This window comes from Symphalangus syndactylus, chromosome 8 (genome assembly GCF_028878055.3).
Source record: "Symphalangus syndactylus isolate Jambi chromosome 8, NHGRI_mSymSyn1-v2.1_pri, whole genome shotgun sequence".
Lineage (NCBI taxonomy): Eukaryota > Metazoa > Chordata > Mammalia > Primates > Hylobatidae > Symphalangus > Symphalangus syndactylus.
The window spans coordinates 135,161,327-135,184,554 of NC_072430.2; the positions used below are offsets into that span (position 1 = coordinate 135,161,327).

General features: G+C 40.3%; 1 protein-coding gene across 49 annotated transcripts in view; it reads left to right on the forward strand.

Moving 5' to 3' along the window:
* The window catches only part of SP100 (SP100 nuclear antigen), a 132,061-nt gene that overhangs the window by 89,957 nt on the left and 18,876 nt on the right, over positions 1-23,228 (forward strand). For 35 of the 49 annotated variants that reach the window (XM_063645178.1, XM_063645182.1, XM_063645183.1 and 32 more), the window contains 4 exons: positions 433-537; positions 2,506-2,648; positions 4,189-4,227; positions 7,259-7,300. In XM_063645178.1, coding sequence (XP_063501248.1) covers positions 433-537; positions 2,506-2,648; positions 4,189-4,227; positions 7,259-7,300 — 329 coding nt within the window. Of the gene's footprint in view, positions 1-432; positions 538-2,505; positions 2,649-4,188; positions 4,228-7,258; positions 7,301-11,031; positions 12,470-23,228 lie in introns of those variants that run through there. The other 14 variants (XM_063645186.1, XM_063645196.1, XM_055290901.2 and 11 more) reach the window with 1 other exon arrangement.

The following is a 23,228-nucleotide window of genomic DNA, read 5'->3' on the forward strand; positions in this document are numbered from 1 at the left end:
CATTAGGTGCCACTCTGTCATCCTGCCCTCTGTCCCCTCAGTCAATGCCTGGAGTGGGGAGATGAGGCTAAAATTTGAGAGTTTTTTTTTTTTAACATAATGTCAAAACAATAATATGAGTGGAAATCTCCCTTCAAAACATCAGGAGGAAAATCATTGTGTGATAGGTGGATATGACCAACCAGCTTGAAAGTTGAGATCCTACCACATGCCAGGCTGTTGTGTCATATTTTAGAGGGTGGAGTGGAGGACAACAGTATCTACAGCTATCTAATGTGCCATGAAAGAAAGACTTTGAAATGTAACTGATTCATGGGGGAAATCCCTCCAATACATTTTGAATTATAAAAGAAAGCTCTCAAGACAGGTGGGGAGGGACAATGCACAGTTGTAAAAGTAGATGGAATGGAAAAAAAAAATGCTTCCTTGCAGGTCCAAGAATTCCCAAAGATGAAAATATTAATTTTAAACAACCTGAACTTCCTGTGACCTGTGGTAAGGTGAAGGGCACTCTGTATAAGGAGCGATTCAAACAAGGTGAGTTTACTGGTCCATCTATGATTTTCAGCTGGAAAATATCCACACAGATAGCATACTGTTTAGGAGTAGACACCTGCTTTGAGGTTCTGAAAACCAGCCCCAGGCTTGATGATTTGCTAGGAGCTTTCCTAGGACTTGGGACATCATCACATTTACAGCTAGGGTTTATGAGTGAAGCATGCAAAACATACCATAGGGAAAAGGCACATGGGCTGAAATTCAGAGACAACCAAAAGCAAGTTTCCAGGAGTCCTCTCCCAGTGGAGTCATGCAGGACTCGTTTAATTATTGCAGCAACCAATTGTGACAACACATGTAAAATGTTGTCTACCAGGGAAACCAGCCTGAGTTTAGGAGTCCAGGGTTTTTACCAGTCACATAGGTGCCCTCTGCCTAGCACATACCAAAATTCCAGATTCCCAGAAGGAAAGCGGGTGTTCAGCATAAACCATATCATTTGTGCAAACAGTTTAGGCACAGTGAGCCCTCTTCTTCACTTATGGTTATAGATAACTGCAATTGATTGACATATGTCTGAAAATAATACATCAGGATAGGTAGTTCCCAGATTACACAACATTTTCACAAGATTTCTTTGGATAGGCTATCTCAAATTTATTCTTGTAGGAGAATATAAATAAATTACATTTGTTTATAACCATAAATAAGAGGGATTTATCTCTAAAGGGCTTTATTACGAACAGTTTAGCCCACAGTGTGTTCTGGAAATGATAGAACTCTCCTAAAATCCAAATTCCTAAATGCCAGTGGCCACCTTGCATATAGACAATGGCCAACCTTGCATATAGGCCTCTAAGGAAAGTCTCAGGCCACTCTGTTAACTCTGTTTTGCACAACAATGACATTTTCACACTTTTAAAATTCATAAAACATTAACCTATGAGGCCATCTCCTCTTACCCTATGTGAAAGGCCCACAAGACATCCAACTAGCACCCACTACAAAGGCAAGCACCTCAGTACTTGGGTGGAAAATGTACACATCTGAGAATCTCAGCAGTAACTTTCACAGCCCCATTTCCCATAACATCTGTATAGCCTTCTGCTAAATGGTAAGATCACAGGGTTTAGAATCAGAAGACCTGCATTCAAGTTTCAGCTATACCAAGAGTGTCTGATTCATCTACAGCCAGGTGCTTGGTCTCTCTAACCTTGAACTTCCTTCTCTACAAAATCAGAACAATAATATAACTTGCCTCACTGTATTATTATGAGAAAAAAATTAAAAAAGACATAAAATACTTTGCAAGTTACAATTGTTAAATTACAGAACTAAAGTTCATCTGTCATGGTGGACACCTCCCCACGACACAGTTCTTTGAGCACCAACAAATATAAATGTTTGCCCCATGACTATGTTGCATAAGCATAATTTAACTTCTCCCACTATATAACATTTCCATAATGACTTTTAATATAAAATAGCCATGAGTTCAAAATGTGAAACATAATTGATTGTACCACATGTACAACATGGTACAAGACAAGGCAGATGTGGCTGTAGTAACAGCTTCCACATGGCCACCTGGGGACCCAAGAGCATGGTAGAGGGCTTCGTGCCTTCATCCACCTCTCTGAAATTCAGGCTGACTCTATATCGGGTCTCAGAGAAGGCAAGAGGAAGAATTCTGCTCATTCTTTAGGGCCATTCTTTGCACCCACCCCCACCTTTGGAATATAGCAAAATATGTTGAAAAGGTAAATGTTGGTAGTAATATTTCTTCTCATTGCATGATAGTCAAAGAAATGTACACACACAACAGAGAATCCCCTTCATCTCTGTTCCTTCAGGCTGGGTATGAAGCCCCTGATATCTGACAGGAAAATTCAGACTTTACTGCTACAATCCTAAGCCCAAAGTGGGTGGCTCCAGACCCCAGCATGGGGGGAGGCCAAGTTCAGGTGTTTTCACAGTTGGGGAGCTCACCTTGCCTTGGTCTTACAGGAACCTCAAAGAAGTGTATACAGAGTGAGGATAAAAAGTGGTTCACTCCCAGGGAATTTGAAATTGAAGGAGACCGCAGAGCATCCAAGAACTGGAAGCTAAGTATACGCTGCGGTGGATATACCCTGAAATTCCTGATGGAGGTATTCTAGTGACAAATGGCTGAAATCAAGGATTTAGCTGTCATGCTTCACTAACACCAAGCTTTAGCAGAATTTCTCAGTGCCCAGAAATTCATCATGACTTCCTCTGCCCAGGTCTCGATGCATATGTTATTACTAACATTCTCACCTGAACATTACGTTGGCTGGCTTATATTACAGCTTAATCCTCTAAGTACTTTATTTCTTATGCTTTTGAAGGTTGCACAGTAAATTGTGGCCTTGACTCTGCCATTAATAAACTGTGGAATTTGGTCACATGAAAGTAACTTAAGTTGGAGGGGAGGTCTTAAATTTGGGGGGGAGGTAAATGTTAAATACACACACACACACACACACACACATATATATTTAACATATATATATATGTAGTTCCTGGATTACAAAATATTTCAACAAGATTTCTTTGGATAGGCCACCTCAAATTTATTCTTGTAAGAGAATATAAACAAATTGCATTTTAAAGTAACATTGCTTCTCATATGAACCCCTTGATGTTACAAAGCAGGCACAGGGTCTTTGCTGCAGATGAACCTGTGTCTTTCAACTCCAAATACAGTGCTTTCTGTTGCACACCCACAGACAGTCCTTCATCATGCCACTCTAACAATTAAAAAAAGAAAAAGATCTGCCAGGCACAGTGGCACATGTCTGTAGTCCCAGTTGCTCAGAGGACAGAAGCAGGAGAGTCACTTGAGCCCAGGGGTTCTGGGCTTAGTGTACTATGCCAATGAGGTATCCATGCTAAGTTCAGCATCAACATAGGGGACCACCAGAGTGCCTAAGGAGGGGTGAACCAGTCCAGGTTGGAAACAGAGCAGGTTAATACTTTCCCGCTGATCAGCAGTAGGATTGCACCTGTGAATAGGCACTGCACTGCACTCCAGCCTGAGCAACATAGCAAGAGCCCATCTCTAAAAATAAATAAATAACTATTACACAAATGAAAGATCTGACCTCAGTAAATACTTACTGAACCAACATCTAAAGCTATGGAGGGTATACAAAGTGTGAGCCCCTTCCCAGAAGGAAGGCTGTGCTTTCATAATTACAGGCCTGGACAAGGTGTCAGCGTTCTCACAAGGGACACCTGCAGGAAGAGGTACAATAGATCGGAGAAGAGAAAGTCATTTCTGGCTTTGAGGTTGAGGACGATTTTGTGGAACTCTTGCACTGAGCTAGGTCTAAAAAGATGAACAACTAGCAAAAATGTAGAATGGGGCATTCTACATATATAGAAAGGACAGCATGCAAATCTGCTCCACAACATGTCAAGAAGTTGGGAGTAATGAGGTGGCTACATTCTCTGGACTGATTGTAGAAGTCATGAGGCCAGAGGAGGGCATTGAAATGCTTCCTTTAATCCCTGGAGAATCATGAAAAGTAATTCCCATGAAAACACCTTGAATTTGAGTTAATAGTGGGATACCCAGGTAAGAATATTTGGAAGGCAGTCAGAAATACTAAGCTCACAAAATAAAAGCAAAAACCCATCAAATCATTTATCTCTTTTCTTTTTTAGAACAAATTTCTGCCAGAACCACCAACCACAAGAAAAAAGGTGATGATCAAGTGATCTTCTGCCAATGTCTCGTCTATTATGTTGTTGATTTTCTATCTCTGTGGCCTTACAGTTTTTAAATTGACCCATCATCATAAAATTTGATTTTATAATATGATGCTTTTGCAGTTGCTGCTTTCAAACATGATTCAATGTATAAGTCCAGGGCTCCTTTGAGCATCAAAACGTTTGAGATAGAGGTAGGAACAATCCTCAGAAATAGATTAAAAGACAGAACTGAATTGTATGTGTTTTTTAGTAAAGGAGCTAAATGCCATACTTTTTTTTTTTTTTTTTTTTTAAGAGAAAGAGTCTTCCTCTGTCATCCAAGCTGGAGTGCAGTGGTGCGATCTAGGCTCACTGCAACCTTCACCTCCCTGGTTCAAGTGATTCTTGTGCCTCAGCCTCCCCAGTAGCTGGGACTACAGGCGTGTGGCATGACGCCCAGCTATTTTTTTGTATTTTTAGTAGAGATGGGGTTTCACCACGTTGGCCAGGCTTGTCTCAAACTCCTGACCTCATGTGATTTGCCCGCCTCAGCCTCCCAAAAGGCTGGGATTACAGGCATGAGCCACCATGCCTGGCGCCATACTTTAAATATAAAAGATAGGGCTGGCATTGGAAAAATAAGCATGAGTTTGAAATGCACAAAACAGTGTGCCTTTGCAACCTCAGTATAAACACTGGTTGTTTTTCACTGGTTTTTCTGGATTCTATATTTTAGAAATTAATATGAAGCAAAAGTTCCCCTGGAAACATCCCATGGTCACTACACATGACCTAAAGGAGAATTCCCCCTAAAATGTATATATAGGCATATATCACCCAGGGAAGCAAACAACAAAAAACATTCTCTCCTTTTCTTTTATCTTTTACCTCCACCACACACACACACACACACACACACACACACACACACACACACTTCTTCAGGTGAAAATTTTTGAGTGGGAGGCAGACTGCCCTGTGAGGCTGCTGACCTGGAAAATCTTTTCCTTTGTAGAGAGGCTCTTTGGCCCCAGCAAAAGGGCTGCACAGACCTCACTTCTATCTGTGAAGGCGAATTCTCCCTCCGTGGAGGTAGTATGTGGAGTTCATAGACCAGTGGTCTTCATACTATATGTATTCTATGGAAAAATGGTGAGATCACTGATGCCTTCCATGGCCTCTCCAAGGCTGGGTATAAGAGAGAACCTGGTGAAGGAAGGAGATGGAAGAACTTCCATTTTCCTAAGCTCTGACATGGGTGACCTTGGATATTTCTGCCATACCAGGAAGTCACAATCTTTACAAAGCTGGCTCCTGGGGCTACCTGCTCCACTGGCTTTACGACTAGAGATTCAGTGACTAGGCTCTGTATCCACTGGGTTTTCTGGAGAAAGAGACACCATTTGATATAATTATTAAAACCAAACATGTCTACCCACTGCCAGACAGTCAAGGCTGATGCAGTCTGGGCTAATCAATTGAGCTGGCCATCTCCCATCCCTTCATCACAGGCTCCCTCTCTCCATTCCCTGAGGGCCCACAGCTCTAGAGGTGAAATTGCCTCAGTTCTCAGAGCATCTCCCCGGAGGGTCTATCTTCCCGCCGCTCCCCTTGGTTTCTAATGCTTGTGTCACTCTCAGCACTGCGTGGTAAGTGCTATTGTTGCCAGCTTTCCTGCTTATAAGTTTTTTGTTAAACTTGCTGGTGATAGCTGAGATACCCCAGGATAATAAGATATAAAAGTCCAAGCTAATCATTTACTGGCTGCTAAGAAACCTCTTCTCCCAAGTGACAATTGTGTTCATTTGTTCATGCACTTATGTATCCATTAAACAAACAACTGTGGAGCCACTGCAAAGCTCCAGGTGATGGGCTTGGCCAATGAAATAATGCAAAACAAAGGAGGCCAAAAGGATGAACCTTAAGGATTCTGTCAACCTCATTGTCTTACCTGGGTGAATAACTAATGGGATGGAGTGGGAGATTCTAGGCCGCTAAGCTGCTATACTTTATCTTAGCCAAAAGGCCCAGATTGCTTCTGGCAGGTGGTAATATGGCCACCTCTTCTATCATCATGCCTTGGATCCCACTGAGTGGTTTGTCTAAGCCCTCTCTGCCCTGAGCTACAGGTAAAAGCTTAAGCAGTCATTGCTTCATTCCACAGATACCCTAGGTCAAAGCAAGCTCTTAAGATTCAGGAGAAAGTGGAGAGTTGCTTACCTTCAGAAGAGCTACAGTACTGGGGATCTTGGAGGCATTTTGTCTTCAAAGATGTGTTCCTGGAGAGCTGCAGAAAGGGGTGGAGTTATTCCTGGGACACCTGCATGGCGTCCAGGACTCTGGGCCCTATGGTCACTGGGAGCTGTGGAGGAAGAGTCGGCCGATTCCTTTTGCAGCTTCTCTGGATGGAATGACACTTCCTTTTTTTTTTTTTTTTACAGAGTCTATCTCTGTCACCAGGCTAGAGTGCAATGGCGCAATCTCAGCTCACTGCAACCTCCACCCCTCCGGGTTCAAGCAATTCTCCTCCCTCAACCTCCCAAGTAGCTGGGACTACAGGTGCACGCCACCACACCCAGCTAATTTTTGTATTTTTAGTAGTGAGGGGGTTTCACCATGTTGGCCAGGATGGACTCGATCTCTTGACCTTGTGATCTGCCCTCCTCAGCCTCCCAAAGTGCTGGGATTACAGGCATAATCCACTGCACCTGGACACTTCCAAATTTAGACAAACATGCCTGCAGGCCCCTTGAAGTAGGAGGACCAATAGAGTTGCTCCAGCTCAGTCTCCTGAGTGGCTTCACGAAGGCCTGCCTTGGGTGTGACAGCCAGGAAATGGCACTTGCATTGGGCCAAACTGTCACTGACACATAATTTAGTGCTTTTTTATTCTTCAGTTAGATGTACAGGCCCATAAAAGCAGACATGAAACAAAAGAAGGGCTGTGGCATGAATCCCTTAAAAATAAAGAAGTCTGTTCGAATGTGGGGTTAATGAAAAATCACACTCAATTTGTACCAATCTTTCTGTTTTTTTCCAACAGAGAATACTGAAGTCCCACAACAATACCTCAGTTGACCCTTGTGTAAGTATAAATTTCCGACTATGACCCCAAAATAAGTCAGGCCTTTCTCCAGGCACACTATGTCATGACTGCCTTTCCCCGAAGCGTGCTCAGTCTTAGTTGGAGTATGTTGCTGTGTGTGATAAGCAGATGCAAGCCAGGTACCTGGCTCTGGGATTGGGTGTCTCCGTGCAAAAGCATCCTTTTGTTTCAGTAGAAATCTTCAAATTTCCTCATTTCCCCTAGAAAGTGAGTGTGGGAGGCTGAGCTCTAGATCACCCAGGCCTCCAGAGACAAGAACTGGAAGTAGTAATGGGCAGGGCTGGCCTGCTGATTAGGGAGAAGGATCAAATGTCAGAAAATAAAAGCATTTTCAAGTAGGTGGTGTGAATGGAAAGGAAAATCCCAAATATCCGCTCCAAGGTGCAGACGGAGCTCAGTCAGCCAGAAGGAACAGACTGAGCCAAGCTGGTGAGTTCGAGCTGTGGACTCTGTCATTAGTTCTGCAGAGGAACACACACAGGAAAAGTGAGTCTATTATGAAGCCCCTATTGCCACTCTTGAGGGAGGTTTAGGCTCAGTGTGCTGAGCTGGTTAGGACAAAAACCATCACCGCTTGGCAACTGACGAGGCACGTTTACTCTCACTTCTTGACTGGTGCTCAGTAATGTACAAACCTGATTCCACAGGCTCTATTATCGACCAAAATTAAGGCTGTTTAGGAATAAATAAATTTTTTGAGACAGGATCTTGCTGTGTCATCCAGGCTAGAATGCAGTGACACAATCACAGCTCACTGCAGCCTCAACCTGCTGGGCTTAAGTGATCCTCCCACCTCAGCCTCCCAAATAGCCGGGACTACAGGTGCATGCCACCACATCAGCTAATTTTTTTAATTTGTTGTAGAGCCAGGGTCTCACTATGTTGCCCGAGCTTGTCTTGAACTCCTGAGCTGAAGTGATCCTCCCAACTCAGCCTCCCAAAGTGCTAGGATTACAGGCATGAGCCACAGTGCTGGCCAGGAAGAAATAATTTGACAATGATTTATCGAAAGCCAAATGTGAGGAGTGACTCAGTAAAACACACCAACAAAGTTGGGAGTGTTTGGAGTTTTTTACAAATTGAAATGCCTTTTTTTTGTTTTTTTTTTTTGAGATGGAGTCTCTCTCCATTGCCCAGGCTAGAGTCCAGTGGCACGATCTTGGCTCACTGCAACCTCCACCTGCTGGATTCAGGCAATTCTCCTGCCTCAGCCTCCCAAGTAGCTGGGACTAAAGTTGTGTGCCACCATGCCTGGCTAATTTCTGTATTTTTAGTAGGGACAGGGTTTCGTCATGCTGGTCAGCCTGGTCTTGAACTCCTGACCTTGTGATCCACCTGCCTCGGCCTCCCAAAGTGCTGGGATTACAGGTGTGAGCCAACGCACTGGCCACAAGTTGAAATGCTTTTATAGCAGAGGTCCCCAAACTTTTTGGTACCAGGGACCAATTTTGTGGAAGACAGTTTTTCCACAGACTGGGATGGGGTTGGGGGCAGGATGATTTTGGGATGTTTCAAGCACATTAAATTTATCCTGTACTTTATTTCTATTATTATCACATTGTAATAGATAATGAAATAATGAAATAATTATACAACTCACCATCAAGTAGAATCAGTGGGAGCCCTGGGTTTGTTTCTCTGCAACTAAACGTTCCCACCTAGGGGTGACGGGAGACAGGGACAGATCACCGGGCATTAGATTCTCAAATGAAGCACGCAACCTGGATCCCTCGCATGTGGAATTTACAACGGGATTTGTGCTCCTATGAGAATTTAATGCTGCTGCTGATCTACCAGGAGGTGGAGCTCAGGCAGCAATGCGAGCAATGGGGAGCTGCTGTAAATACAGATGAAGCTTCACTCACTCACCCACCCCTAACCTTCTGCCGTGTGGCCCATTTCCTAACAGGCCATGGGTTCGTACAGGTCCTTACCCTGGGAGTTGGAAACCCTTGTTTTCTAGAGGAGTTTAGGAGAAGGAAGAGGGACTCCTCACACCAGAGCTGTCCTTTCTCATTGAAGGGTACAATACAGAAGTTACAATCATTGGATACAGATCGCAACATGCAGGCTCAAATGTCTCCATGCAAAATAATCAGTAAAACTCTAAGATCCAGAAATAAATCAGTGTCCTTTTCAGGGTCACTGGGTTATGCATTAATCACTGTGTCAACAATTTGAGAGACTCATGATAAGATTCAGGGACAAGATTTCACCATGAATCACAAGACTTTCCCAAGGTGGGTTAATTGGAAAGCCTGTTTACTTTTAAACTAAACTGCCAAATGTGACCTGTAGATTATCACATTCTCTTTTTGATTAAAAAAAAAAAATCTTCCCATGGAAGCACTGCTGATCAATCTGCTAGGTTAAGGGGGTAGATGTTCTTCATTCCTTGTCAATGGGAAGGCTTATTCCAGGAGGTCATCATGTCCCTCGGTGGGGAAAAAAAAACCTTGTTATTGCAACCAGGCCAGTTCACTGACAAGATGAGGTAGGTCATGACACACAGCTACGTGCTATTCTCCTGAATGATAAATCATCTCACCGGGAAATCAGTATTTTGGCCTTAGCCATGGATCTAAAGCAAGCACAATGCAAATCATGAGTGACTTAATAGCCAAGAAAATAAACTATGTTTATTATTAGGTTGGGGCAAAAAAGTAGTTGCGGTTTTCGCCATCAGAAGTAATGGTGAAAACCGCAATTACTTTTTTGAACGAATCTAATATTATAATCATAACAACTTGAAAACACAATAAAGAAATTAGTCCTAAGAGTAACCAAATGAACAAGCCATCAATGTATAGTTGCTGTTGCTTGTTGAATTATCTCTAGTTTTCAGAATTTCATAATTTTACTTTTCTTGGAAGAAGTAAAACAATGAGTGACTCATAGCATTAATAATTTGAATAGCAGAAATATAATGCACACAAAAATTATAATCAAAAAGAGAATTTGTGTACAAGAATGGGGAAAAAAAACCTGTTCCATTATGGAGCCAACTAAGAAAGAAAATTAAATCCAGGTTCTTCTTTGGAGACTTATTATAGCCAGGAAATAAAATTAAGTCCAAATTGCAAGCAAATAATAATTTTTGAAACTCAAAAACAATAGTCTGGGCTAGAATCTAATAACAACTATGCTATAATTTTCTTCTGAAAGATATTTTTTCTCTCTTCGATCTCCCTTTTCTGCCAAAGAAAAAGCATAGGCCAATTTTATTTGCAATAGAAGTTTTAGTCTTATTGTACTTGACCTGATTATTTATATAAAAGGCAACAGGAATAGTGATTGCCCATATAGGGTCCTTTTAAGTTGGCTTTGCTGGAACTTTTTCATTAGACATTTTAGATTAGACTTTTAAAAGCTTCTTCAGGCTAGAAAGCCAAGCCAAGGATTTATCATCAGATTGTGCCTGTGCTACTTGTAAGAATTGGGTAAATTCCTCCTTTCTTGAAGTCCCCCAAATACCTCAAGGTTTCTGGGCCTGTTGGGAAGGGACATTACTTAACATGAGGTCAAAAAACCTACAAGGGATTGCAGTACATTGAGCTCCATAGAGACAGTGCTGGTGCAAGTGAGAGCTGGACGGGCACTGGGCGACTCTGTACCTTACCGAGGAAAAATAACTAAACATGGGCAAAGGAGATCCTGAGAAGCTGAGAGGCGAAATGTCATCATATGCATTTTTTGTGCAAACTTGTCAGGCGGTGCATAAGAAGAAGAACCCAGATGCTTCAGTCAACCTCTCAGAGTTTTTAAAGAAGTGCTCAGAGATGTGGAAGACCATTTTTGCTAAAGAGAAAGGAAAATTTGAAGATATGGCAAAGGCGGACAACGCCCATTATGAAAGAGAAATGAAAACCTATATCCCTTCTAAAGGGGAGAAAAAAAAGTTCAAGGATCCCAATGCACCCAAGAGGCCTCCTTTGGCCTTTTTCCTGTTCTGCTCTGAGTATCGCCCAAAAATCAAAGGAGAACATCCTGGCCTGTCCATTGATGATGTTGTGAAGAAACTGGCAGAGATGTGGAATAACACTGCTGCAGCTGACAAGCAGTTTTATGAAAAGAAGGCTGCAAAGCTGAAGGAAAAATACAAAAAGGATATTGCTGCATATCGAGCTAAAGGAAAGCCTAATTCGGCAAAAAAGAGAGTTGTCAAGGCTGAAAAAAGCAAGAAAAAGAAGGAAGAGGAAGAAGATGAAGAGGATGAACAAAAGGAGGAAAATGAAGAAGATGGTGATAAATAAGTTGATTCCAGTGCAGTTTTTTTCTTGTCTATAAAGCATTTAAGCAGCCTGTACACAACTCATTCCTTTTAAAGAAAAAAAGTTAAATGTAAGACTGTATAAGATTTGTTTTTAAACTGTACACTGTGTTTTTTTGTGTAGTTAAACACTACTGAATGTGTCTTTAGATAGCCCTGTCCTGGTGGTATTTTCAATAGCCACTAACCTTTGCCTGGTACAGTATGGGGGTTGTAAATTGGCATGGAAATTTAAAGCAGGTTCTTGTTAGCGCACAGCACAAATTAGTTATATATGAGGATGGTAGTTTTTTCACATTCAGTTGTCTCTGATGCAGCTTATACAAAACAAACAATTGTTGTTCTGTTAACTGAATACCACTCTGTAATTGCAAAAAAAAAAACAGTTGCAGCTGTTTTGTTGACATTCTGAATGCTTCTAAGTAAATACAATTTTTAAAAAACTGTATGAGGGAACTGTGTAGACAAGGTACCAGGTCAGTCTTCTTCCATGTCTATCAGCTCTACAAAGCCAATCTCAATCCCTCAAAACAATCTCTTCATAATTGAAAATATGACACTCTAGTCAAAGCCTTGGTAAAATAATCAGTGTTTCCAATCTGTCCTGTTACAAAAGAAACAGATTATTATTGGACTTATGCAAATAACTATTGTCATAAGAATGTTTATGAATAGTTTCCAAATTATGGCGAATTCATGTAGAGAGAGAAAAGTAACTGTTTTGGTTTTGCTCACAAAAGTCTACTTTACCTAAGTGCTGTCAGATACAAGTAACTTAAAAGAAAGAGAAGTTTTCTTGACTTTTGAAAACAAAAGATAAAAAGAATCCGCAATGTTTCAAACAAAAAGTCATAAAAGTCACTTTATTCCTCCATCAATTTAGTCTCATGTAATTCTTATTTTGCTGGTGTTGGGTTAGCAATCTTCATGAAGACATCAGTTTTTCATTAGAGTTCTGGAAGCTTTATCTAGTCTAACTATATGATCTCCAAAGTTCTCAGAAACCTGTGTTCAAGAGTACTTCTCAGAGCCTTTTCCATAAAAAAGCAATTTTGGATTATAGTTGACTTCAAATGCTTGTAGAGAAAATTTTAAAACAATAACTATGGATGTCAAAAACTTAGAATAGCCATGGTTAAAATCTAATAGAAGTACAAGGAAATTTAGATATTTTGATTACCTGCAGCATTTTAAGATAACAACCAGAATCACGACTGATAGTATCCCATTAAAACTATTAGATTTTTACAAATGTCATATAATCTTTAGGATATTCACATTAATAACATATCTATACAAATATTACTTTAGAAAAGACTTAATCAAAATTATGACTGATAACAGATTTTTATAAATTTATATAATTAGGGGAACATTTTATCAATAACATACTCATAAGTGTAACTGAAAGAAGATCTAGTATTATGTATCATTTGACAGTTTCTCCCATACAATTTACCAAATCAGTCTAATCATTTAATATCTCTGCAAGAGGAGAGATACATTCTTTGAGGTCCCTCAGAGGTCCAACTGGAAAATAGCAAAGTAAATTTTAGGCCAAAAAAACAATTTAGGATTTTGATCTTGGAGAAACCTGCCAAAGATGTAGAAAGATATAAAACACTTGATCAAAATGGAATCACAGATCATTGTAAAATAATAATTATTCATTTAACCAGAGTTATAATCAAAAGACTTCAAAAGCTATACAGAAAGTTACATGGATGTAAAAATCTTAGCCCTTTTAAAGCTCAGTTTTCTTGAGTAATCAAAAACTTAATAAAGACAATACAGGAATTATCTTAATAAAAATAAGTTTTGGGCCAGGCGCCGTGGCTAACACCTGTAATCCCAACACTGTGGGAGGCCGAGGCAGGCGGATCACCTGAAGTCAGAAATTTGAGACCAGCCTGGTCAACATGGTGAAACTCTGTCTCTACTAAAAATACACAAAAAATTAACCAGGCATGGTGGCATGTGCCTGTAGTCTCAGATACTCGGGAGGTTGAGGCAGGAGAATCGCTTGAGCCCAGAAGGCAGAGGTTACAGTGAGCCGAAATTGCACCACTGTACTCTAGCCTGGGCAACAGAGCAAGACTCCATCTCAAAAAAAAAAAGTTTTAAAAAGAAAGAGATTTCAGAATTAAAAATCAGTATCTCTTTAAATTTTATTAAAAGCAAAGCAATATTTTAAGCAAACTTTGTTGTTCTAACATAGGGGACCAAATTTTTTGTTTGTTATTAGTGTATTTTTAATATCAAATCTCAATCTTTAGAAAGACTTATAATTTCCTTTTAATTATAGCCAACTTGATCATACACAAAATTTATTTCATAGGGTTTCTTTTCACAAACCTTATTATGACTTAGACTGTTTATGAAATGCTTGGACTTTTTGCTTTTCTCTGTACTTTCTTAAATAACTAGACATTTTACTTTACAACCAAAAATTTACCATACGAGACTTTTTTCTCATGCAAAATTATTCTCTTTTAACCTATCTTAACAAAAATATTCATAACTTTCTTCGCTTTTCTCTCTTCTTACTGGTTCCTTTCTATATTGCGCCTTATTTTAAAACAACCTTAAATAACCCCTGAATTAAACACAATTACTTTTTCTCAGTAAAGAACATACTTTTATGCCTTCTTATAATTTTCTGTCATCAAAAACACATCTTACTATTTTTGACACATTTTAAATTTGGAATTATATATATTAATTAGAATGTTTAAACTTTCAGTAACTTCAAATTTTATTGAAAACCTAGGAAACAAATCTTGAATTGTCTATCACGTGACAGTATCTTACAAATGAGAACTCTTCTATAATTTGTAGAGACATTTTCCCATAACAAAAACATTTTTTATCTTAATTGGAATTGACCTAGACGTTTAATGAGCATCTATTTTTGAATTTAATTTAGCAAAACTTTAAGATTATAAATTACATTAAAAGTTTATTTATCTATGTTTATCCCATTTACATTTACTTTATTTTTAACAGTTTACCGAGATTACTTATGAAAACTGATGTATTAGACAAAGCGAGTCATCATTTCAAGTTATTTTCCTGTCAACCAATTTTATAGCCTGTGAATATCAGATGTTCACCTGAGAAAGAACCTTAAAGTTAAATATATGAATATTTTGCTGATAACTTAGAAGATAGTTGTTCTTATCAAAGCAAAAATATTTAATCAGTCATACTTATCAAAAGATTTATTCAAGTCATGTGAACTTAGATGTTTGAGACTACTAATTCCTGAGCATTAATGTATTTATAAGTCAATCTGGTACTACATGGAGATTTTATAGCTTTGATTTTAAAATTTTGGTCATGAATCAGGTAAATTTCACTAGTTTTAAAAGGAGAATTGAATTAAATTGTGCCTTTCAAAATGGTACAAGTTAAAGTTATCTGTCCTACATGACCGAAGCCCTTACTGAGTGTAGCAAATTTATATCTCAAAGCACAGAGAAAGAATTTAATCCTTCCATAAGGCTAATGAAGTTTTACATCTCCAAGGGACTGTGAATTCCAGCAGGGCATTTAAAGGGTATTGTCTGATATTGGATGAAGGGTTTAATTGGGTTTACTTCCACTTTAATGGGGGTAGTTGAATATGTTTTACCAAAGTCAGTGAGAGATTGGGAGCATAAGTGATCCAGCAAAGCTTGCAATAACTCATCAGTGTCATTCGTTAGTCTTGGGTCAGAAAAAATTGTTGGTGATAATTGTGATAATTTTAATTGTTTCATTTTCATTCTTTAGTTGTTCTGTTTGCTCCTTCTGTTCCAAATGTAAATAAATATGTTTTCCCCCTTTTGAGGGAAGGAAATGTGTGTATTGTGACATTCCAAAAATCTCTACCTAAGAGAGAGATGGGAGCCAAGAGAACAAGTAGAAATGAATAAATTCAGCTAAGGAAGAATATGAAGGCATAGGGGTAGAAGGAGGAGAAGCAATTGGAATGAAAGGGAAAAAGCTTTTGAAGTCTTTTTCAAATCAGAAATAGTGTGGGATAGCCTTTTGCTTATCTCTTCAATGAAGGCCATTTTTTTTTCCCAGAATTTCTTTTAGGAGCATCTCACTGCTATCAGAAGTAAGTCAATTTGTCTGGTTCTAAAACCAGCTTTTTCCAATTGTGTATGGTAATACATCAGCTTAGGCATTTTCAAAAGATCCCCATTTTGGCCACTGCTGCTTATGACCATCCCGGGTTACATGGGTCCACTTATCTAAGTACTTGCAAGAAGAACCCTAAGTGTTACACATCAAACCAGCTGGTGCTGATAGAGGCAGTGTACCCTGAGCCTTAGAAGACATGTTTCCCATCTTGGTTGTTTTGAATGAGACAAGTAATGTAGTGGATCAAGTGTGGTGGTTTTGAATTTTTCTTCCCCAAAATTTCACTCAATAGGCTGAAAACATTCTCTTACATGTCTCTGATTCCAGAGTCACCTCTGAAGAAGTTTCAGGATATTCATGGGCAAGAGATAATCAGTTTTTATGAAGCCTGCCAGCTGAGCAAAAAGTTAACAGTGTGGGAATTTTCCTATAAGACTGCTCCATGTTGTGGGGGGTATGCCCTGACACCTCTGCTATTGTGGGTTTCCTAAAAACCATTTGGTCATAGACAGAGAACATTTCTTAACTTCAGAGCAAGAGTGCCCTCCCTCATGCACTTAAAAATGAGAAAGCTAAGGAAAGCTTGTGCCATCCAAAACCTTGAGAGAAACAATTCACAGAGCTCCTATTTTACACTGCCCTAGGATTCAACAAAAACTCCTGTCTAGCCAAGGAGAAAACCAGCTTCAAAAAACCAGAACTTCCACCATGATGGGAGGTTCATTGATTTTGGGAGGAACTCATCTGCAATACCCAGCCAGGGCATCCAAGTTCAGGAACACAATGTGTTCATTGCCAGTACCTGCACAAAGGTCAGAGGCCGCACTATGTGGTCCAGGGAGGTCACTACAAGATTCTGCCAACTACACCAGAATGTTGACCAAAATTAAGCCTGTTGAGAAAGAAATAATTTGATAATGGTTTATTGAAGGCCAAATGTGAGGATCAACAAAAGAAAACACACCAACAAAGTTGAGAGTGTTCCAGAGTCTGTTACAAGTTGGAATGATTTTATAGGTAGGGTCAGGAGAAGGAAGAGGGACTCTTCAAACCAGAATTGTCCTTTCTCATTGGAGGATACAATAGAGAGGTTACAATCGTTGGATACAGATTGCAACATACAGGCTCAAATGTCTTCATGTAAGACAATCAGTAAAACTTTATGATTCAGAAATAAGTCAGCACCCTTTTCAGGGTCAGTGGGGTATGCATTAGTCAGTATGTCAACAACTTGAGGAACTCATCACAAGATTCAGGGACAGGATTTCACCATGAATCACAAGACCTTCCCAAGGTAGGTTAATCTGGAAGCCTGTTTACTTTTAAGTTAAACGGTCAAAAGTGGCCTGTAGGTTTTCACCGTCCTTTCTCTGCTTGCCATGTGGATGCAGAGAAAAGGGCGTCTGCCAAACTTGAAAGTTACCCAATTGTCCCACACAACTGATGTTTACAGTTTCTTTTGAACAAATGTGAAACTTGAGCCCCCCAGTTTTAAAATCTCAGAAAGCTCCATTTGTCTTATCAGAGGCCGTTTCTCAGGAAACCAACCATCAGGCCTCTAAGATTGTATCAAGGAGCTGAAACACACCAGGCCACGGCATCTGAACAATGCAACCCAGATAACTGACCCCCAGTGGCTGCCTAACTGACTATCTGCTTCTTGTTGACATATTCCGCTTCTTTACCCCTAATTCTTGGTTTGCTGCATGTAGTTACATTTCTGCCCTATAAACCCCTAATTTTAGTCAGTTATGGAGATGGATTTGAGACTGATCTCTCATCTCCTCAGCTGCAGCACCTGATTAAAGCCTTCTTCCTTGGCAATACTTGTGGTCTCAGTGATTGGCTTTCTGTGCAGTGAGCAGCTGGACTTAGATCAGGGTGTTTCAACAACAGATTTTGGTTTCCTGACAGTAAACATGTTGCTTGTGGCTTGGCTGCCATGGGCCACGAGTCTCAGAAGCACTCCTAAGCAGCTGCCCACTCAGTTTTGACTGGAGGTGAGTTTTGGATTCTCTCTGGCCCTGCTGCTATGGGCCCAAACCACATTCCTGATTGCCTAGGAAGAACAGCCTTTGAAATTCTACATCTGCATCTGGATAGATGAGTATCCTTTGTGGGCCCAGACAGCAAGACCTGCTCTTCTCTACTGGGGAACATTTTAAAGGAATTTCCATTTGCAGGTTGAAAAAACCCAAATGACTGAGAGAGGGAAGCACCCTGATTGTTTTGATATGGACTTTCTTGATGGATTGTTTGTAATTGTGTGTGTGTTCCAGCAACTGAGTGTTCATTGCAGGTACCAGACAGTGGGATTGGCTCCTCTCGATTTGGGAAATTCCAAAGGAATTTCTGTTTGCAGGTTGAAAAAACCCAACCAATGGAGAGAGGAAAACACTCTGACTGTTTTAGTTGGGACAGTCTTGGGGCTTGTTTGTTGTGGCAGCAGATGGATCATTGTGTTTTGGTGATTGTGTGTGTGTTGATATAGTCATGGGAAATTAGAATTTGAAACTGATATCCTTTCATAATACTGTTTAGCCCCAATATTCTTTGGAATCTGGAGTTTGTTGTTAAATGAGAAAGTGGGATGGAGTTCCATGTATCCAGGCTTTTAAGCTGCTATTCTAAGCAGAGTTGGGCCTGGTTAGTATGTGATGTTCTCCTTTAGTGTTCTTTGGCCCCAGTATTCTTCTTTTTTTTTTTTTTTTGACAGAGTCTCGCACTGTCACCCAGGCTGGAGTAGAGTGGTGTGATCTCAGCTCACTGCAACTTCTGCCTCCCAGGTTCAAGTGATTCTCCTTCCTCAGCCTCCCGAGTAGCTGGGACTACAGGTGCACACCATTACGCCCAGCTAATTTTTTGTATTTTTAGTAGGGACGGGGTTTCGCAGTGTTGGCCAGGATAGTCTCAATCTCTTGACCTCATGATCTGCCTGCCTCGGCCTCCCAAAGTGCTGGGATTACAGGCATGAGCCACTGGCGCCCAGCCCCAGTGTTCTATTTTTTAAAAAAAATTTTTTAATTAATTAATTTTTTTGAGACAGAGTCTCACTCTGTTGCCCAGGTTGGAGTGCAGTGGTGCCATTTCAGCTCACTGCAACCTCCACTTCCTGGGTTCAAGTGATTCTCCTGCCTCAGGCTCCCAAGTAGCTAGGATTACAGGCACCCATCAGCATGCCTGGCTAATTTTTGTATTTTTAGCACAGACAGGGTTTCATCATGCTGCCCAGGCTGGTCTCAAACTCCCGACCTCAAATGATCCACCTGCCTCAGCCTCCCAAAATGCTGGCCTCAGTGTTCTTTGGAGCCTGGGGAGATTTGGCCTTTAAAAATCAAACTGCCTTGAAAACTGCTTCACCCAAAATTTTGGTTCACAACCTTCACTGGATAACCTATCAGGGCAAAGTGTAGCCATGTGAACATGTTTGTAGACTGGTGAATTTGTATTGCTATCTCATGGCTATAATTCTGAAGTAAAAGCAATTGGATCTTTGTGCATATACACGTTTAGATGTGTTTATGTGTATGTACCTATGTTATGTTATATGATATACCTACCAAATTGGCTTATTTTAAAAAAGTGCTGGCCAGGCATGGTGACTCATGGTAATTCCAGCACTTCGGGAGGCCAAGGCAGGTGGATCACTTGAGTTTAGACATTTGAGACCAGGCTGGGCAACATGGTGAAACCCCATCTCTATAAAAAATAAAAATAAATAAATAAAAGCAAAACAGTATTCATTAATTAAGTTCGAAGTGTTTTTCAAGTTCATATGACTTAAGAACATCTTTAATAAACAATCTGGCTTTACAATTATTGGTAAAATAGGCTGGACGTGGTTGCTCACACCTGTTATCCCAGCACTTTGGGAGGCCAAGGCAGGCAGATCGCCTGAGGTCAGGAGTTTGAGACCAGCCTGGCCAACATGGACAAATCTTGTCTCTATTAAAAATTTAAAAATTAGCTAGGCATGGTGGTGGATGCCTGTAATCCTAGCTACTCAGGAGGCTAAGGCAGGAGAATCGCTTGAATCTGGGAGGTGGAGTTTGCAGTAAGCTGAGATCATGCCATTGCACTGTAGCCTGAGTGACAAGAGTGAGACTCCATCTCAAAAAAAAAAAAAAAAAAATTGGTAAAATAAAAATATAAATGTCTTTAGAATTGTCAGCATATATTTCTGTCTGGATTTTATATTTGTCTCTGCTAGATATTTTGAGGTGACAAGAGTTTGGCACAGAAGGTTATAAAACTATAAACCAGCCGGGTGTGGTCACTCATGCCTGTAATCCCAGCACTTTGAGAGGCCGAGGCAGGTGGATCACCTGAGGTCAGGATTTCGAGACCAGCCTGACCAACATGGTGAAACCCTGTCTATACTAAAAATACAAAAAAGAAAAAAAGAAAATTAGCCAGGCGTGGTGGCAGGTGCCTGTAATCCTAGCAACTCAGGAGGCTGGGGCAGGAGAATGACTTGAACCTGGGAGGCAGAGGTTGTAATTAGCAAAGATCACACCATTGCACTTCAGCCTGGGCAACAAGAGTGAGATTCCATCTCAAAAAAAAAAAAAGAAAAGAAAAAGAAAAGAAAAAAAGAAGTATAAACCCAGCCAAAACAAAATGATCATTCTTTTAATAAGCAAGACTAGTTTAATGTTTATTTAATCAAAACAGTTGACTCTTCTGAGTTATTGGTGAAAATACCCATGTAGTTAAAGTTCTTACTTAGGTGAACGTTTGATATTCACAGGTTATAAAATGGTTAACAGGGAAATGATGCATAAATAATCTCATAAAGTACTAAAATAAAATATAAATGGGTAAGTGCTATAGATAAAGTTTTTGTGTAATTTAAAATCTTAAAGTCATTTTGGATGCTCATTGGATGTCTGGTAATTTCCAATTAAGAAAAGGTTATGATATGGGGGAACATGTTTCTAAAAATTGCGGAATGTTTCTCATCTATAAAACGCTAGTATCTCATAGGCAACTCAGGATTTCTTGCTTCCTAGGTTTTCACTAAAATTTAACATTACTAAGGACAAGAATTCTAGTTAATATGTAATTCTGTATATAAAATGTGCCAAAGAAGATGTGTTTTTATTGAGAAAAAGAATAATTTTGTCTAATTCAGAGGTTATCTGAAGGTTACTTCAAATTATGGGCTTGAAAAGGTTATTTATGAAACAAGGTAAAAAGGAACCAGTAAGTAGAGGAGAGAGATGTAAAGAGAGTTATGGATATCAAGATATAATTTTGGTAAGGAAGGTTACAAAGAAAGGAGAATAATTTTGTATGAGAAAGGATTTTGTATGGTAAATTTTTGTCCTAAAGTAAAATGACTTATTTTTTTAAAAAAAGAAAAAGAAAATTTAGGACAAAACAGAAAGTTGAACCATGTCATAGATGGTCTGTGTAAGCCATAGGTAATTTTTTTCCCTGTTTCCCTGTGTGTCTATCTTCATGAGCATACAGAAAAAACAGTAAGTTGAAAAGTTTAGATAATAAAATATTATTTAAAACCTGACAGAAAATTGGAGAAACTTGACCAATTAACATTGCTCACAGTTAAAGCTCTTAGTCTTGATGAAGGTGAATTAGTAAATTAAGAAATGTTGTGAAGAAATACATTGGCACTCCAAGATGGCCGAATAGGAAGAGCTCCAGTCTGCAGCTCCCAGCGAGACTGAAGAAGACAAGTGATTCCTGCATTTCCAACAGAGGTACCTGGTTCATCTCATTGGGACTGGTTGGACTCTGGGTGCAGCCCACAGAGGGCAAGCTGAAGCAGGGGTGGGTGTCGCCTCACTCGGGAAGCACAAGGGGTCGGCGGATCTCGCTTTCCTATACAAGGGAAGGTGTGACAGACTATCTGTCTGGTTAATAGTACACTGGAGAAACGGTATACTCCTGACCAAATACTGCACTTTTCCTGCAGTCTTAGCAACTGACAGACCAGGAGATACCCTGCTGTGCCTGCCTCGGTGGGTCCCGCACCCACAGAGCCTTGCTCACTGCTAGCACATCAATCTGAGATCAACCTGTGATGCTGCAGATTGGTGGGGGGAAGGGCGCCCACCATTGCTGAGGCTTGAGTAGCTCACACTGTAAACAAAAAGGCAGGGAAGCATGAACTGGGCAGAGCCCACTGCAGCTCAGCAAGGCCTACTGCCTCTATAGATTCCACCTATGGGGGCAGGGCATAGTAGAACAAAAGACAGCAGAGAGCTTCTGCAGACTTAAACATCCCTGTCTGACAGCCCTGAAGAGAGCAGTGGTTCTCTCAGCAAGGCATTCAAGCTCTGAGAATGGACAGACTGCCTTCTTAAGTTGGTCCCTGACCCCCTTGTAGCCTGACTGGGAAACATCTCCCAGTAGGGACTCACAGACACCTCAAACAGGCAGGTGACCCTCTGGGATGAACCTTCCAGAGGAAGGATCAGGTAGCAATATTTGCTGTTTTGCAGCCTCTAGTGGTGATACCCAGGCAAACAGGGTCTGGAGTGGACCTTCAGCAAACTCCAACAGACCTGCAGCTGACGGGTCTGACTGTTAGAAGGAAAACTAACAAACAGAAAGGAATAGCAAAAATATCAACAAAAAGGACAGCCACACCAAAACCCCATCTGTAGGTCACCAACATCAAAGACCAAAGGTAGGTAAAACCACAAAGATGGGGAGAAACCACAGCAGAAAAGCTGAAAATTCCAAAAAACAGAGCGCCTCTTCTCCTCCAAAGGATTGCAGCTCCTCACCAGCAAGGGAACAAAACTGGACGGAGAATGAGTTTGACAAGTTCACAGAAGTAGGCTTCAGAAGGTCGGTAATAACAAACTTCTCCAAGCTAAAAGATCATGTTCTAACCCATCACAAGGAAGCTAAAATCTTTGAAAAAAGGTTAGACGAATAGCTAACTAGAATAAACAGTGTAGAGAAGAACTTAAATGACCTGATGGAGCCGAAAACCATGGCATGAGAACTTCATGACACATGCACAAACTTCAATAGCCGATTCAATCAAGTGGAAGAAAGGATATCAGTGATTGAAGATCAAATTAATGAAATAAAGTGAGAAGACAAGATTAGAGAAAAAAGAATGAAAAGAAATGAACAAAGCTTCCAAGAAATATGGGACTATGTGAAAAGACCAAACCTACGTTTGATTAGTGTACTTGAAAGTGACAGGGAGAATGGAACCAAGTTAGAAAACACTCTTCAGGATATTATCCAGGAGAACTTCCCTAACCTAGCAAGACAGGCCAACATTCAAATCCAGGAAATACAGAGAACACCACAAAAATACTCCTTGAGAAGAGCAACCAGAAGACACATAAATTTCAGATTCACCAAGGTCGAAATGAAGAGGAAAATGTTAAGGGCAGCCAGAGAGAAAGGTCGGTTTACCCACAAAGGGAAGCCCATCAGACTAACAGCAGATCTCTCAGCAGAAACCCTACAAGCCAGAAGAGAGTGGCAGCCAATATTCAACACTCATAAAGAAAAGAA